Source organism: Spermophilus citellus (assembly GCF_964194105.1).
Source record: "Spermophilus citellus genome assembly, chromosome: 13".
Taxonomy (NCBI): domain Eukaryota; kingdom Metazoa; phylum Chordata; class Mammalia; order Rodentia; family Sciuridae; genus Spermophilus; species Spermophilus citellus.
In genome coordinates this window covers 13201071-13219767 of record NC_138193.1, presented here as the reverse complement: position 1 = coordinate 13219767, position 18697 = coordinate 13201071, and the positions used below count along the sequence as shown (strand labels likewise).

General features: G+C 49.4%; 2 protein-coding genes across 2 annotated transcripts in view; one reads left to right on the top strand and one right to left on the bottom strand.

The window, feature by feature from the left end:
* The window catches only part of LOC308632470 (uncharacterized protein), a gene marked incomplete at its 3' end in the record, with an annotated part of 34218 nt that extends 32884 nt beyond the window's left edge, over window positions 1–1334 (bottom strand). Inside the window, exon 1 of the mRNA XM_081264569.1 lies at window positions 1252–1334. Coding sequence (XP_081120695.1) covers window positions 1252–1293 — 42 coding nt within the window. The 5' untranslated portion in view covers window positions 1294–1334. The remainder of the gene's footprint in view (window positions 1–1251) is intronic.
* LOC308632297 (myelin and lymphocyte protein) overlaps window positions 1–18697 on the top strand; it is a 357374-nt gene that overhangs the window by 105719 nt on the left and 232958 nt on the right. The window lies entirely within an intron of this gene.

The following is an 18697-nucleotide window of genomic DNA, read 5'->3' as shown; positions in this document are numbered from 1 at the left end:
AAAAAATAAAACAAAAAACAAAGAGAACAGAGGCCAGACTCATGGAAGTGCTTGAACTGACAAGAAGCTCCCATTCAAGCTCAGCATTCAGTCCTGGACAGGGTAAGACCAGGCCACTTTGACATCTGTTCCAAAGAGTCTACCAGACAGAATCCTCTGACTGATCCCTGACTGAGCCATAGGAATTGGCTAGAAAAGCCTTCACATCCTCAATACATTCTTCACTTCAGAATACTTGACAACCATTGATATCCATCTCTCGTCACCTTGCTCCCCAGCCAACCATTCTTCAACAAATTCAAAGGAGCAACTCATGCAAGCACACAGAAAGGGGTGTTCACTACACACATCCATGTGTGAAAAAGACAACTGGTATTTCTTGTTTGGGCCATTTCAAATGAAATCCCTTCTGCATGACCTCCACAAACCAAAGGAAAATATCTGTGAAATTCCCACGTAGAAGACAAGATACACTTGCCAAGGAGGCAGTGCCAAGAATTTTGACACTCCAAATGTAGAGTGTGTGTTTAGGAGGCAGTCACAGTCTCCATGAGAGAGTCCCATGAAATCAATTAGGAAGATCCATGCTCTAGCCCTACCATGCAAGTGATGTGACTTGAAAGAGTCACTTAGTCTTAGCAACCATCATGACTAACCACTAAGTCAATGAATAAAGGTCCTCAGGTGTCAAGCTACACAATGTGGGATGAGCATGGATGAGGATGGGTGGGAGAAGTCTCCAACTCTAATACAATTAGGGAAGGCTGTGTCTGCCCTCAAGTGGTAGGGGGCCTGGGATCCTGCGACAGAGGGGAGATTCCAAACCTCACATCCCCTGACCCAGGCCAGAAGACCAGGTAGAGTCCAAGGACCCTGAGGCGGCCCAATGGCAATAAAGGTCAAAAGGAACTAGGGGTCTGCCTGGACCCTCAATCCCCTACTCTGAGCAGGGCTGCATGACGAGGCCAGAGGCCATCCACAGCAATCTGCCTTTACAGGAAAACAGGGACTGCAGGCTGCCTCTGGCTCACTGAATCGGGGTGGTGTTTTCATAAAGCAAGACCACTTCCTCACATTGGACCAGCAGCTCATGCGCTGACAGCACAATGGCTGGCTTGACTCAGGCCCTGAGAAATGAAATAGAAAATTCATAGCAAGCACATCTTTAGCTCTTCCACATCATCAGGGGGTGTGATTCATTTCCGTCAACAAAGGGGTCTGAAATGGTGTCTAAACATGCTGGGGACTCACCTCTGTGTGGAACTCTTCAGGAAAAAGGGGATCAAATCTCATGAAGCAACTCTTCTCTCTTCTAGCCCATGGGCAATGCAAGGAACCTGCATGATACCAGAGGCTCACTCTCTCTTCTCATGTCTTCTGGAAATGAACCATTAATGCTTTCTTCAAGGTGAAGCAGAAGCCTGCATTCCCAGCTGCACAGAGTGTCTGAGGGCACTGTCTCCCTTAAAACCCAAGAAGAAAAACAGGTCCTTAAAGAGGCACATGGAGTAGAGTACATGATCAATGATCCATCCTGCCTGGAGCCTTCCACATGACCATCTTCCACATTCACAGTACAATGTTTGTCCATTCTCAAAGACCAGGAGACCATGATGCTCATCACCAGGAAGTCAATAAGAAACATGAACAGAGCAGCATGGATTGCAGAAGGTGGCACACCAAGGATCTTCAGCTCTGCTGCTACAACACAAGACCTTAACTTCAGTAGTGACTTTCTGCCACCTACCAAGTGCGATATCAGTGTCAAGCACAACATGCAGACATGCAAGTAGCAGGTGACACCCCACATCCATTTACAGAAGTGGGCAACATCTGCATTGGAACAAGGAAGTATCTTATGGTTACTGATAAAAATCATAAGAAACAAAGAATAAAATGGATGCAAGATTTCTCATTTCACTATTACGTAGCTGTTGGAATTCCCTATTAAATAATACCTCCTCCAAAATAAAAAGTATCTCCTCCAGCCACACCCTACTGCCTACAGTTACCACCCAGTTAGTCCCCACCAGGGGTTCAATGCACTAATTAGATTAAGCCTCTCATAACTTGCACTGTATCACATGGGAACTTTTGAGAGACAGTAACAAACCATCACATCTGTGAGCTGCAAACATCTGTACCCTCACCCTTTCTCACAGGATGTATTCCTGAGCTGTCAGCCCTCAAGCCTTCTGTAGTTTCACGAATTGGAAATCTCACTTTTAAATGGTGCATCCAACTGAACACACTGCTCTACAGGGAGCCAGGTATTTCTGGTCCTATATACATTTGACAGAGAGATATTGGGGTCCTACTAGGTGTCAGGTACTGTTCAACATTCCGGGATACAGCACAGACCTGGCCTTGGCCTCCCAGAGTCTGTCATTTAGCTACTCGTTTTATGTGTAGCCTGAGATTAAGAAAGCTTTGAGTGGGGAAGGTAGGGGTGTGTGTGTGTGTGTGTGTGTGTGTGAAGATTGTCACCATTCACAGATTACATTTAACTAATTAGTGTTGGGAGCATCAAAGGCAAATGAAACAAAACCTCTTCCCCAGGGCAAAAAGGGGAGATAGGGTGCATACTCAAATTTTAGTAATTTTATAGGTTACTTCCGATACACTGTTATAATTTTCCTCGGGTCTCTATGGTTCTACCCCTCATAAAAGAAGTCTGTATTTGTTATAGAGGGGGTCTTTAAATAATATATTATGGAAAACATCAAAAGATAATGCCTTGCTTAAGAAAACAGCAGGCATACTTAAGGACCATTATAAAACATTGGGGTTTTTAAAGTCAGCATCCTGTTTTATACACAGCCTACTGCTAAGAATTACGCTTTACACCTGGTGTGGTGGTGCAAAAAATATGTGGTTGGCCATTATTTTTCACATCCAATGGACTGTTTTTTTAGTGTATTGATGTTATATTTTTATGAACAGAACTTCAGTTTTCATGAAGTCCAAGATTTCTATTTTTTTTTTCTAGTTGCCTGTGCTTTTGGCATCTTATCAAAAAAAAAATCATTGTCAACCCCAGTGTCCTGAATCTACTGCCCTATGTTTTCTTTTGTAGGTGTTGTATTAGGTAAGAGTTCAACTTCATTCTTTTGCTTGTGTATGTCCAGTTTTCCCCAATGTGATTTGCTGAAAGACTGTTCTTTTCCTCACTGAATGGTCTTGTGTCCCTTATCAATAGTCATTTGACCACATACACCAGGGCTTACTTCTGGGCATTCTATTCTGTCCCATTGATCTCTGTTTGGGTTCCTGTCAACACCACAGAGGAGCTGAGGCCACACAGTTGGCTCTGCGGGCCAGCCTTGTGACTGGAGCATGATGTGAGCACTGAGGTGCAGGCCAGCGTTCTGCCAGGTTTCCACCTTAACACACTGAGGAGACTGAAGGACTTTCTCCCACAGCCTGTATTGCCAGAGGTCCGTGAGGCGAGGCCGCATCCTGTGAGTGGGGTCTCACAGGCGCCCATAAATGCACGGGCTGAGCCTTGCTCCTTCCTGGAGGTCTGGGGCTGCCCCTGCAGGTGGAGGTAACAGCTTTCCAACCTGCCCAGGGTCCTTGGTGGGCTTGGAAAGGTTCACCTCCCCTTCCGTCCTCTGCTGACATTAAGAGCCCTTGGGATTCCATGGGGCCGACCCAGGTCATCTAGGGTGACCTCCCTATTTTTAAAGTCCCTTGATTAGGAACCTGAATTACATCTGTAAACTTCTCATTTGTCTGAAAAGAAATAGATTATACACTTCCAGGGATAAGGGATAGAATCCTTGGGGCTGTAATTCTGCCCATCTTCCTCTCTCTGACCTTGACCTTGCCAACCATCAGGACCTAGCAGATTCCTGCTGAACCATCCAGAAGGACACTATGTGCCTACAAACCAACCAGCAGACAGACAGACAGACGAAGCAGCTGTCTCCTGACAGAGCATCGCTCAGAGAGGGAAAAGACGGACTTGCTGTTTAATCGTATTTATTGTACAAGCATTGAAGGATATAAAATCTGACAGTAATGGTAGCCTAAATTTAGACGGGTTCTTTTAAAACGGAAAGCGACGAGAGGTATTTCTAGATATTCTGCTCTTAAGTATTGGAACCCACTTTCTATTCTGGAATCTTCTCTGAGTCTTGATTTAAGGGCCTGCTCTGTCTTTGGGGGGGGGGGAGCCGTAGTGGGTTCTCCCAAGCACGCTTGTCGGCGTTTGGCCGCAGGAAACAGGAGAGGCAGGTGAACAGCAGTTGGCATCGCCGTACCCTCCACGTGCCAGTTCTCCGCCTGTGTGGATGCTACAGGGGAGGAAAACCTGTGTTTCTTTCTGGCGTCCTGTTTGTTATGGATCTGCCTTGTTCCTGGGGCTGAAGTGATGGAGCCATGCTGCTCTGAGCAGAAAGCCCTTCCAGAGTGTGGGCGGGGCTCTCCCTGCACAAGTCCCTGAAGTGCGTGGGAAGGGGAAGGCATCTGTCATCGAGTGATGGCCAGGACCGTCAGTGTGGCTCTCGCTCCTTCTGGGGCTGGCCCTGGTGAAAACATAAGCCAGGGACGTCCCTGTCCTGCTGTGTTCTCGTGGGTCTTTTCTTCCAGCCCTCCAATCCCTCTTGTAGGAAATCCAGTTTCCATGGAAGTGGTTTAACTGTCACGTCTCCTCCTGGCCAGTCGTTCATGGTGCCCCTTTCATTCTTGCTGACGTCGGGGGAATCTACCTGCGCCTCCCACCATGCAGCATGACCACGCTTCCGGTTCCCTCCATCGCTCGGGGCAGGTGGCTCTCCTCCTAGGTCTCCATAACTGCATGCGAGGGAGAGAGTTGGACAGCGACATGGCTCGGGTCCTGTCCATGTTGAATGCTGGTGCCTTCCTAAGGCACTGAGAATGTCAGAAGGGCAAGTTTGGAGCGAGCTTCAGCATTAGGGACGGGGATGGCTCTGAGGACCCTTCGCAGCCCACAGGGGAGAGGGAGAGTGGGCAGGTTTTCCAGGGCCTGTGGGAGGGGGGATGTCGCCTGAGGCCAGCCTGATAGGCCACAGAACCAGGATGGGCACCTGGGAAACATGACCGAATCTTCCTAGGATGCCTGCCTACACCTTGCATTGGTTGTAGTCTTCGTACTTCATGACCTGCATCATCATCCACAGCCACATCTTTATGTCCGTCTTCCTGGCCATGGTCTACAACAACGACAGGAAGCACCTGCAGGTAAGTGCCTGAACCTGGAGCTGGGGGCCAGGAGGTGGGAGTGCCTCTGCTGACCGTTTGGAGGCATCCCCTATTGTTTACTTGGGTGGAGCTGAGGGCTCCTTTGAAGTCTTGCTCCTTTCTGCTCCATGGAAGTCTCTTACCAGTCTTCCTGGTGGGGCTCAGGATGTATCTGAGGAGATCCGAAGGACAGTGGTTAGCCAGGATACCCACCGTTGTGTGGCAAAGCTCTTGGCTCTGCTTGTTGCTTTTAATGCCTCCCGAAGCTCATGGCTCTTTGCAGTGTGCATGTGCAATGGGACTGGGGATGTTCTCCAAGCTTCCACCCCTCCCCCCTCAAATGGAAGGGAACACTCTAGAGCCAGCCCTGTGTGCTCTGCTTGTGACCACTGGCCTCCTGGGGGCAGAGGCTGGGCAGAGGTTTCTGAGTGCCTGGGTGGTAGGGAGCTGCATTTGCCTGGAGCTGCCCAACGCCCAGCCGTCCCACTCCCTCGCTGCACGGACCTTCTTTTACTGTAAAACTTACTGCACAGAGAAACCTTTCCTGAAAGGTCAGTTTTCCTCTGGCTCTTGACTTTTTGGTCCTGTTTTGAATTTCCTGTTCCTGAGGGGTGTCCCCACTGGGGGCAGGTAGAAAGCTGGGGAGAAGGACAGGGCTTGCGTTAGAGGGCAAGAGAGCAGTGGAACTGAGTCTCAGAGCTGGACTTGGAAGACATATGGCTCTATCAGAGTCCCAAGGAACCTCGGGGCCTCCTGGCACCAAGGCCAGGCCTCCTCTGGTGGAAGAGGCTGCTCCTCAAGGTCTGGGTCTCTCTTCTCTCGAACTGCTGGACAAACAGTTGATGTGCCTCCTACGCCTCGAAACCAGCCTTCCTTAACATGCATCATCCAGCACACATGTCTTAGAGGTGCTTTTTGTGCCTGGAACCACCCAAGGTTCTGCGGAATCCACAGTGACTGAGACCCTTTCAGCTGGTACCGTCCAGCTGTGGGAGCCCATCACCTGGTTGCCGTGGTGCGGGACAGCCTCAGGGAGCAGGAGGACTGAGCGCGGAAGCTGGACGGCTGGTTCTAACCTGAGGGGCGTTGTTGAGTTTCCTCCCCTTCTGGAAAGTGCCCTGTGGTCAGACCAGATGGCAGCTGTAGGAGTCCAGCTCCCACAGGGGGTCTCAGGAGACGAACGGATGGTGAGGAGCCATCGAAAGGGGGTGGAGAAACAACACAGACACCAAGATGAAGGTGCTGAACCCAATCTTTACTTGTGAAGTTAATCATATATACTTTTCATTTTGGCAGGCTCACAGTACTTTGTGGTTACAAAACAGAAATCATTATTCAAAGAAACAAAGTATTACATAGGTACAATTAGAATAGAAGAATGTATCTTGGCTTATGCATAAGCAAGCATTTTTACTTTCAGTTCACTTTGCTTTGAGCTGTTTCCACTTAGTTTTTAATAATAGTTAGAAATGTCCCAGACTACTGGCCTATACCTTGACTATTCTTTCTTGACTAGAATTGGTGCCACGGTTATGGCAAGCGGTTAACTTGAAAAGAGAGGCTACTAATTTTAATCAAACAAGAGCAAGAGCACAAACCATTGTGCACAGGAACAAGAACAAGTTGCCCAGTACTAAGCACTAATCTGTCTTCTTAACATTAATTCTTCTTCTTTAGATTTTAATTTAATTTCTCAAAAACTTCCTTGACTGTTTTTCCTACAGGGGGTTTCTCATTAAACATTTAACAATTTACGTTCCACAGTTGAATCATTGCATTTAGAGCAAACAGATCTATTCTTTAGAAGTAGTTGCATTAATTGGGAAATTCATGTTTTTTCCTTCATACTTAATGGTCATATGAGAAGTCGCAACTAGACTTATTAAAGGAATACAAAAACAAACCAGCCCATTCCCAGAAACATACTGCGCTCCTCCAGAGGATGGACGCCTTGCACCATCCACCTCAGTAGGGCCTTGCCATTGCCTGAGTCAGGGGAGGGGGGCAGCAGGCAGCCTCGGCTGTCTCCTCGTCTCTCTGGCTTTCTTAATGGAGCCCTGTGTCCCTCTCCCGGTGTCTCTCTCCCCTCAGTGGTGCCCCAGCCCCTTCCTTTCTGGAATCCTCCCTCTGGGGCGGAGTGGAGTCTGGAGCCTTCTGCTGTCGGTCTGTTTCTCACCACAGATTGTCCTCCACGGGTTCCCTCATTGACACTTGGTATGATGAGTCTGTGACCGCAGGCGTGGTCAGCAAAATTGACGTGGAGCAGGGAGGGTGACATCCTGGTCATTGGCTGACCCGTCAGTGACTCTCCCTGAACTCCTCCTTGACCTCCACGTGTTGGGTGTTGAAGAAACGGACATCTTCTTGAATCTTCTCTTAAAATACCCAACTCTGCTTTTCTAAGATCGGGGTTCGAAAACTGGCCTCCCTGAAATGTCCCCAGGTGCTGGAGGCATTCTGCCTTCTGAAGGTCAAGGTGGGCACCGAGGTTGCGGTGAAGGAGGCTGCGTGGAAGCAGCTGGTGAAGGTGGTGGTGCCCGACATCAGCACCTCCCACCTGGAGCTACTTCTGAGGACCTCAGACGAGGGACAGAGGGACACGTGGATAAGGAGCCATCACCTCTGATGGCCCTCTTCACTGTGCTTCCCAAAGTGATGGGAAGCTGGGGATGTGGTTCAGTGGTCGAGCGCCTGCTGAGCGTGGGTGAGACGCTGGGTTCGAGTCTGAGCACCACATAAAAATAAATAAATAAAATAGGGGTATTGTGTCCATCTACAACTTAAAAAATAAAATAAAAAAAGCGATAGAAAAAGCAGCAGCGCTGTGCAGTCACTCAGGATCTGAGGTGTTGGTCCCAGGATCCCTGTAGACACCAAATCCCAGGATGTCAAGCCCCATGAGGGGTATGGCAGAGCAACTGCACAGAACCCAACACATCTTCCTGTACCCTCAGATCATCTCTAGATTTCTTATGGTACTTAATGCTGCGAAATCCTTGTTACACTAGTAGTGACAGGAGAAAAAGTCTGCACGTGTTCAGTGCAGACACATTTTTTTCCCCTGAATATTTTTGACTTGAGGTTGGTTGAGTCTGGGAATGTGGAACCCACAAGACAGAGGGATGACTGTTATTTTAATGAAAAAATTTTATTAAGAAATGGTAGTGAGCCTTGAACCCTGGGGTACTTCATCACTGAGCCACCTCCTCAGCCCTTTATCTTTTTATTTTAAGGTGAGATCGGCAGAGTTGCTGGAGCTTCACCATGATGCTGACCGTGGCCTCGGCCTTGTGATCCTCCTGAGTAACTGGGGTCACTGGTGTGAGTCGGCAAGACAGGGCCTCAGCATTTAGCCGGCTCTATTTTGTCACTTGAATCATGATTATAAGTTCAATGAGACCAAGGTTCATCTGATTTGCAAAAGGAATTAGTCATGGCCTTTTTTATAAAGATCCATCCATGTGGTGGGGAGAAGATGCCAGCAAGCCGCTGGGTTGAACAGACTCCCCAGTATTTTGCCTTTAACAAACAGCTGCCTCAATTTAAACTTCACTCCTAGGCCAACCTGTTTTTGAGGAAGATAACCAGTCAAATTTGCTGGCTTGCGGGTGGTTGAGTATGTTTCTCGGGATACAGCAGAGCTTTCTGCTGACTGGCGGCTCCTTCCTTAAGTGCTACTTTCAAAAGACAGTTTTAATAATACAGGTCTTCAATTACACACTTCACGCGGTCTCACCTCGGAACAGTGAAGGAGGGAAAGGGTGCTGTGGAGCGTCCCACGTCCCCACTGGGTCAGCAGATGTGAGGACTTGTGGATTCCAAGGCTGACACAGGAATCCTGTTAGCACCCAGAGTGTTGGAACTTGAATCCAGTGTTAAACAGAGAAGCATAAAATATAAGGGCAGAAAAAACGGGTGGAGTAGAATTATAATTTTTTTTCCTTAGTGATATCTACTTTTTGTGGTCTCAAATGTTTTCTTAATCTTTCCTTTTTTTAAAAAAAATTGATTTTTTTAGTTATAGGTGGACACAGTACCTTTATTTTATTTTCATGTGGTGCTGAGGATCTGACCCAGTGCCTCATGCATGCGCTCTACCTCTGAGCCACACCTTCAGCCGGCTTAATCTTTACTTTTTAACTGATACTTAATAACATAAAATTGTGTATATTTATGGGGTACCTTGTGATGTTTTGACACATGTGTACATTGTGTAATGTCTTATACTTGTTAATAAAGAGAGTATGAGGCAGGCAGTGTGGTCTACACTAAGGATGGGCCAGCCACAGTCCACTGGCCAAGTGGGGCTCCCTGTTTTTATAAATGAAGTTCTATTGGAGCACAGCCATGTGCATCCATTCATGTGCTTTCTATGGCCTCTTTCATGCCCTAATGGCAGAATCAAGTAGTTCTGACAGAGATGATGGCCTGAAAAGCCTAATGTAGTTACTATTGGACCTTTTAATGAGAGCTTGCTGATGCCTAAACTATGACATTACATGGCAGATGGGTACAAATTCCTTCTTAACAAAAAATTACTACGGTCTTGATTTTCTTTGGTCTGTCCTATCTGCTGAATCTTCTGGATTAACACATACACATTCAATTCCATCCACTGATGACATTTCTTTAAGTTATGTGCTGTCACTGGACATTCATTCTTTAACTGCTTTGGGAACTGGCCAAGTGGGAGAGAGGTGACAGGGTGGTGGGGACATATGACCCCAGGCATTCAGCAGCTCTTGGGACCATTGGCTCATCAGCCAAGTGGGTCCAAGTGGTTTGAGAAAGCACACCTGAATTTCGGCCTGGGCTGGAGGGTGAGCGTGACGAGGCCATGGGTTTGAGAGTTCATGGGAAAGGACAAGGCAGTCAGGTGGGTGGAGAAGAAGGTCGGGCCCAGGTAGAAGTGCATGGGTTTCACAAGCTGCCATGGTGCATGCCTGTAATCCCAGCACTCAGGAGGCTGAGGCAGAAGATCAAAAGGTTAAGGCCAGCCTCAGCAATATAGCGAGGCCCTAAGCAACTTAGCAAGACCCTGTCTCAAAATAAAAAAATAAAAAGGGCTGGGGATGTGGATCAGTGCTTAAGTGCCCCTGGGTTCAATCCCTGGTACTAAAAAAAGGAAGAAGTATATGGGCTTCATACGCTTTGGAGGTGGGGAGAAGGACCGGCAGGACACATCAAAGTGGGCAGCGAACCTAGGTGGGGAGGACACGAGGGATGACAGCAAGACAGGAGTTCTGATCAAGCTGCAAATTTTTATTGTTCACACAGGAGTATTTATATGCTGGGGATGGGGAAGCTCTCTAATCAGCAATTGCTGGATGCGGGTGGTAAAACTGCCAGCTGCCAGATGTCTGATGATCCTGATAACCGCAGGATGTTCCAGGGAGATAGGTAGCTGCAGGATGTCTCCCAGGCAGGATGTCTCCCAGGGGGCTGTTTCTTGTAAGTGTCAGGCTATTCTTTGAAGGAGAATTTCCTTCTAGCCCCTGACAGGTCAGGGGATGGCCTGAGGGCAGAGTGAAGGGCGCTGAGTGAGTGGGTAACATGCAAATGAGCAGAATACTGTTCTGCTGCCATAAGTGGGTGGAGGATCTGAACAAGGGCAGGCAGGTGGGACGCTGGGGGACAGCAGTATGGCTTCTTGCCCTCGGGCTCCCCCTTGTGGGGGCTTCAGGTCTTCCTCTGTGAAATGCAGAGCTCGGAGTCTACACCAAATTGACTTCACCCTGGACCTCAGTGAAACATGGATTTGGCGTCGTTTTTCTGTTGCACACAAAACGAACTTTCTCCGCTTGGCTGACCTCCTCAATGTCCAGGTGGTCACCGTCAACATCAGGAGACATCTGCTAGAAGCCTGGGTGCCATGGGTGTACCAGTCGTCTGCAAGCCTCTTGGTCCAGAGGATGGTCTGGCAAGGTGAATGACACAGGGACAGTTTTGCTTTAACAGAAGACCCTGCCCACACCACCTGCGCTGAAAGGACAAACCTACAGCCTGTCACTGCTTTGGCTTCTCAGGGAGGCCTGGAAAGGGGTCAGGACACACTGTGTGGGCTCTCCTGGGAGAAGAGGCTTCTAGCATGTGCTTCTTCCGGTGATGTCTCCCAGGACACTCAAGGACCATGGAGAGGTGTGCTCCCTGAGCCAGGGAAGCTGACCCCTCTCTGAATTCAGGAGGTCCTGGCCCCACCAGCGTAAACATGAAGTTGACACAAATCTGGCACTTTGATTCTGTGAATTATGGTCAGGACTGATGAGTCAGCTTTGTTGGGATAACTGCTGAAGGAGGACTGTGCATCCCTTAATTTTCTAGCCGACGGCCTCCGGAAAGAGCCATTTATCCTGGTTTAAAGCCTTACTTTTAACGTGTGCGGCCTATTCTCAGCCATAGTGGCCTCTTGTTTTCTTTACATTTAATGTTTCATAAAAGCAAATGGCTCCGAAGCCCCTGAGACAGGTGGATGTCCCTGTTAGCTGCCTGCATTTGGAATTTATCAAAGATCTTTACACGGAGACTCTTTTCTGTCATTCCAATCTTGAATCACAGAAGTGCTCCTCACAGGGGAGGACACTAGGGTGGCCTCTCCATGCTGTCCCCTACCTGTGCGTATGGCAGGCTCCCTGGGGCACCTGAACACCTGGGGCAGCTGTGCAGGAGCTGGAAGGGGGAGCTGAAGCGGGGCTGGCAGGCTGGCTTGTTCACCCACTTTGTCTACAAACTTAGGATGCTAGACCAGCGGGTCACCTGGAAGGTGTGCATGGGGAGTAGGTTTTCTGAAGCTCTCTTATTTAAGGCTGCGATTTTTCCTGGGGACATCCCAGACCGAACCCTAACCACCTCCCTGCCCCCTGATTCTGCCTCAGCTTTCATCTGACCCAGGTGCTGCCCCCTAGGGGAGCCTGGGGAAGCTGCACCTCTCTCCCTGGGTCTTGGTTCCTCTTGGGAAAGGAAGGCTGCACCAGGGTCAGCAGAGGCAGATGAATTCCAGCTCTGCTAGAACCTTCCTGGGTGAGGAGTGGTGTGTGTTGGGGATGCTGAGAAATAAAGTCTCTCCGGTAGGGCCCTAAAGAGGATCGCACTCGTTTCGCTGAAATGCGGGGTGACAGGGTCTCTCTCTCCCCCCAAGGCAGGATCTTTGTCTGGGTTTATGATGTCGTCATTCTAATCAATGCCATGTTAATTGCCCTGGATGAGAAGAACCCCTTCATCTCCTACGCCAAGTGGCTTTTCCTTTCTCTGTAGTTCTTGAGATCCTCCTGAAGTTCTACACGCATGAGCCCAGAGCCTATTCTGAAAGAAAGCAGTTCTGGAACTGGTGAGTGTGTGTCCTAGGGAGGGTACAGGGGACTTCCTGTCACAGTTCAGAGACATGGCTGCAGGTCTCCAAGCTCCACCTGTGTAGAGGCATCTTATAATGAGCTCTTGGAGGGGAACCCTCTGTGTGGGTAAAGGCCGAACTTCCCAAAGTCAATTTGAACTGTCTAATTAAAATGAGAACCACAGACCTTGACATCTTGGAGTTGGGAAGGATCTTTAAAAGAAGGAAGCCCAATGTTTTTCTCTACTTTCTCACAAAACTTTTTTTAAAAAAATATTTTTGTTCTTTTTAGTTATAAATGACAGTACAGTGTATTTGGACCTATCATACATACATGGAGCATAATCTCCCATTCTTGTGGTTGAACTTGGTGGTATGGAGTTCCACTGGTCGTGTATTCATATATGAACTTAGGAAAGTTACGTCCGATTCCTTCTACTGTTTTTCCCATTCCCAGCCCCTCCCTTCCCCCCACTCTGCCCTGTCCAACCTGGTGATCCACCCCTATCCCATCTATGGTCACTCACAATACTTCTGACACCAAGTGTGTGTTATTTTTTCTCACACCTACCAACTGTCCAACTCTCTGGTCGTCAATTTTGTGTCCTGCAATTCAATTAAATTTGGACACAGTTTGTCCACAGTTAGCATCAAATACCACAGGTTGAGGGCTGAGCCAATACTGAGGACAGTCCCCAAGACTGTCCTCTCTCCAGACACCAACTGCATGTCCAGATTAACACCTGTGCTGCTGACTGATCGCCTATAAATCAGAGGTGACCAGAAAAACACTTCGGTTACTAGATTTCTGGTTGTTGTACAAGGGTACAGCTCAGGTCAGCCAGACTGAGAGGTGCAGGGTGCAGGAAAAGGGGTGCGCAGCTCCCATACCCTCTCCAGGTGCGCCCTTCCCTGCCCCTCAGTAACCCAGAAGCTCCCCCAACACTATTGTTTTTTTTGTGGAGGCTTCGTTATGTGTGCATGACGGATTACACATTGGCCATTGGTCATCAACCCAATCTTCAGCCCCTCTGCCCTCCCCAGAGGTAGGGGGCAAGAATGGGGGTGGGGCTGGAAGTTCTAGCTCTCTGATCCCTTGGTAGGTTCCCCTGTCGATTCACATCCCCATCCTGAGGGGCTTTCCCAGGGCGACCTCATTAAGCTCAGGTGGGGTTGAGAAAGGGCTTGTGATGAATAGCAAAGGATGCTCCTTCCACCTCTGTCACTTATCACTGGAGGGACAGGGCTCTTAGGCGTTCAGGTCATGAGACTAGGGATGAAGGCCAGGCATCCTAGAACATCATGGCCAAGGAGGCAATTCCTTTGGCAGCTTCCTTGGCCCGCTCCCTAACCTCACTGTCAGAAACTCAGCCTGTGTGGCTGGCCAGCGGGCTGTTGGCCAGGCCTCCCCTGGGCGGTGGACGTGTCTCCCACGAGCCTTCCCTTCTCCAGGCCGCTGGTCTCCACCCTCGGCCCTGGTGCTGTGCGCCAGCCGGTGCGTCTTGAGCTGCTGTGTGTCGAGCCCTGCAGGGCACAGAGATGCAAGCCGCAGGCTGACTTTGGTGGTGCACAGCTAGGCGGGGTCTGACCCCTGTGACCACTGCTCTTAGTGCCAGGAGACTTCTCCCGAAGTGCACGTGGCTGGGGGGGACCTGGTGGGTGTTTTCTTCTCCTTTAGCACCACTGTCAGGAAAGTCATGGCACGATGAATTCTACTTCCATTAAGTTGTAATGCACATAGTAAAGTTAATACCAGGAAAGACCTACTGTGCATTCTGCAAGTATTCTTCACCGGATGGGCACAGTGGTGCACGCCTGTGGTCCCAGTGTCTTGGGAAGCTGAGGCAGGAGGATGGTGAGTTCAAAGCCAACCTCAGCAACTTAGCAAGGCCCTAAGAAACTCAGCAAGACCCTGTCTCTAAATAAAATATGGAGAAAAAAAAAGGCTGAGGATGTGGCTCAGTGGTAAAGCACCCCCTGGTTCAATTTCTGGTGCCAAAAAAATAGAAAAATAAAAATGTTCTTCACCAGTATAGACTTTTGTGGAAGGCGAAGTGATGTGGGTTAGTGATTCCTGCATCTCTGCGGGTGACTCAGAGCAGCCAATGGATGATCATGGGATGGTTCAAGCCTAGTGTTTCTTGCTTCCCATGCAGTGACCTAAAAGTTCCAGAAATGAATTTCAGCACTGGCTAGTAATCTCACATAAGCTGTTGGTTCAGTTTTCTGGGGACCCATCAGAGCCTGAGCTTGACATGCCTCTCACTTGATTCTTAATGGACTTTGCTTTTGCCATTAGGTTTGACACGCCGATCATCATCGCAGCCTGATGGCCATGGTGGCTGATGCCACCATTCAGTCAGGTCAGTGCCTCCAGCTCTAGGCTTCACGGAGGATCAGGTGCTCACTCAGTTCTCTGTTGAAAATCCACCCTGCACTGTGGAGATTTGGGGGCCAGGAGGGGGGACACCAGAAAATTATTAAAAGTGTTCCGTATTCAGGTTGGAGGTGTGGTTCAGTGATAGAGCACTAATCTGGTGTGTGGAGCCCTGGGTTCAATCCCCAACACTGGGAGGAAATATATGTCTCTATGTGTACACACACATACACACACACACACACACACACACACACACTTATATCCAATGCTCTTGAGAGGGATGGTGCCTTTGTGTGTGTCTAGCCATGCAGTATTTTAGGGATTTCGCATGTAGGAGTCCATCACACCAGATTCTTACCTGGTCATCTCTCCAACACTGGGCCGTGTCTCGGGGCTGCCCTCTACCCTTCCATCTCCTTCCTGCCTTGGCCTCCCACCCAAGTCCTCCCCACAGCAGGAGCCTGCACCGACTCTGCCCCCGCCTCTTCCTACCACACCTACCTCCACCCTGCGTGGCATTATTTAAGACTTCTTAAGGGAACTTGATGAAAAGAATTCTGGGGGAGGAAGGCTGGCTTGCAATGTGCTCTGTAGAACTGGAGCCGCTTCCTGAGGACAGTCCGTATTTGCTCGCACAGCTCTGGGGCTGGGGGCTGGGGCTGGGGACAGGGAAGCCTGGCCTCCACACTCACCTTGGCTCTGACTTGTAGGGATGGTTCCGGATTCCAGGCAGCACTTCTTCGTTGGTGCTCAGACCATTGCTCTCTTCTCTTTTCAGTGCTGGGCCTAGAACCCAGGGCCACCCACATGCTAGGCAAGCGCTCACCACTAAGCCCCACTCCCAGCCCCCTTTCCCATCTTGACAGGAAGTTGCATCACTGCCCAGGGACCCACAGTCCCAGTCCCCCCAGGGCAGAGACTGAGGAAGCGCATTATTAAAGGGTTGTGTCTCTTACCAGCAAGAAAATACAACAGTCAGCAGATCCTGGATATCGTCTTGATACCGAGCAGCCTCTGGCTCCTAAGGGTCATGGTCAGCATTCAGAGGGAAGGGGGCCGTGGCATGAGGTGGCTGCACTTGGGTGGTTCCCCAGGTCAAACTGATGGAAAGCCGTCTTACATGGGAGCTACACACACTCCCAACCTGGACCCAGGGGTATAACTCATGTGAAGGGTGTGGGGTTCTCTGGGAGCTGAGGAGGAGGGAAGCAGAGAGGAGCCAGAGGCTGGGTTAAGAGCACTCGGCTGTCAGCTCCCTGGGGACGCGTGAGCCACTTTCATCCCTGAGCCTAGCCCTGCATGTGACAGCGTGAGAGTCGTCATGCTGGTGGCTAATGCTAACCCAAGTGTGTTCACCATTCCTTATTAAATCCCACCCACAATCCTTGATGTAGGAACTTTCTCTATCCCTACTTTATAGGTGGTGAGTTGAAGCACAGAGAAGTTAAGTCACTCTTCCAGTGATGCACAAGCAAGGGGCATTCCCAGGAGTTGGACCCCAAAGCCCTAGATAAACCCCAACCTCAGTTATTATTATTATTTTTTATACTGGGGGTGGAACCCAGAGCCCTACACATGTTAGACTGAGTTACATCCACACCCCCTTTTTTAAAAATGCTATTTTAAAAAACTTTTTCTTAGTTGTAGAAGGACAATATTTAGTATTTAGTATTTTTTATCTGGTGCTGGGAACGAACCCAGTGCCTCATGTGTGCTAGGCAAGCACTCTACCACTGAGCCACAACCCCAGCCCTAAAGTGCGATTTTTAATAACATTTCAGTAAGGGGCTTTCTAAATTGCCCAGGCTGGCCTCAAACTTGTGATCCTCCTGCCTCAGCCTCCTGAGTAGCTGGGATTCCAGGCATGCACCAGCACACCTGGCCCAGCCTCACTTTTTGATTTAGGGCAGCTTCCCTTCCGGGGATGCCTGGCAGCCACCTCCGTCCAGGACTGGCCTGCTCCTCCAGGACAGCTTTAAATGGGGTCAACTTTGGTGGAGAAAAGCAGATGAGGCCAAGCAGCTCTCTATTCCTCGTCCACCTGAGTCTCACTGGAGTTCTAGGTTATTATTGCTGCAGGAAGCTGCTCGTGACACCCATTCTGTGAGGCTGGCTTCTGCTACTGGCCAGGGCCACCGTGTGGACAGCTGCAGGACTAGGAAGGGGCTTTACGGAAAACGGGCTGGCCCGGCATCAGTTTTGTTCTCCTCCTTCTCCTTTGCCTCCTGCCAGGAACTCGGTTTGCTCCTAGGTTCCGGGTGACGGTGACCACTCTGATCAGCACTGGCCCACGATGATCACATTTGGTGGACTTGCCTTCGTGCCCTCCTTTGCTATTCGATGTGAAATCACTCAAGGCCTGGGAGTATTAGACTCCAGTAGGGAGAATAAGTCAATGAGTGGTATGGGTCTCCAGCGGCCAGCCTTACGGAATACCAAGTTTCTAGAAGCACTGGGCGCACTTCCTGGCTGCCATGTGGAATGCCAGCCGTCCATCGGGCTGACCCAGGCAGTGTCTTCCTCATCCCTGGCCCAGGGGATATTCTTAGGCCCAGGGGGATATTCTTAGCCAGCAGAGGGCTCACAGGGACATGGGGTCCTTCCAGCTCATGGCTCTGCCCCCGCCCCAGGCCTGAGACCCTGTGTTCTGCTTGTGGAGGGAGCCCCCTACTTCTTCTTCTTTTTTTTTTTTTTTTTGAGAGAGAGAGAGAGAGAGAATTTTTTAATATTTATTTTTTAGTTTTCAGCAGACACAACATCTTTTATTTTAATTTTATGTGGTGCTGAGGATTGAACCCAGCGCCTCGCACATGCCAGGTGAGCCACATCCCCAGCCCCCTCCTCCTTGTCTTGTTTGGTGCTGGTGAGAACAAGGTCATAAGAGGCCATTTGGGACTGGGGGCCTCTTGCTTAGAGCTGTTGAGGGAGCCTGAAGGGGTGCACACTGCAGAAGAAGGGCATTTGCTTTTCTTTTTCTGTCTAACGGCAGGTCCATTAGCCTAGGAGAATGGAAAGTCAGCTGTAGGTCCCCCATTCCCGGCTCTGGGATGCCGCTTCCCAGAGGCAGCCGTCAAAGCTCTTGTCGCTCTTCCTAAACATTTCCACGTGTGCTGGTGTGTGGTGCACACCCCCAGTTCATTGTTCAGTCCAGTGGGGTGATCCATGCACAGTGGCCTTGCCCGACTTCATTCTACAGCACATATTTGTCATATGCTTTGGAGGTACCTGCATCCAGGGAAGGCCAGCATGATGGAAAGTGCCCCAATGGGATGTGGTGGTGCACACCTGTAATCCCAGGAGTTTGGGAGGCTAAGACAGGATGATTGCAAGTTCAAGGCCAGCTTCAGCAATTTAGCAAGGCCCTAAGCAATTTAGTGAGCCCTGTCTTGAAAATAAATAAATAAATAAAAGGGCTAGGGATGTGGCTCAGTGGTTAAGTGCCCCTGGGTTCAATCCCTAGTACCAAAAAAAAAAAAAAAAAAAAAAAGAGAGAGAGAGAGAGAGAGAAGTGTCCCCAAAATAGAAGACTCTAGAACACCACTGACCAGTGGGTGGGCTTGCCTTTCACCTTCACAGACCATGTGGTAAGGCCATCCTTGGGCATGCATCTTTGTGTCCTCACACGACTGTGAGTGTTGGGTGCTCTCCTGGAGGTGAGCAAAGGTAAATGGGTTCATGATTTGGATTGATAGTGACAACTTGCTTTCACAAACATGCTCTAGTATGGATTCCAAATGACTTGTGTGATGTATGTTTCTCTGCTCACAGATGGATTTATTCACTGT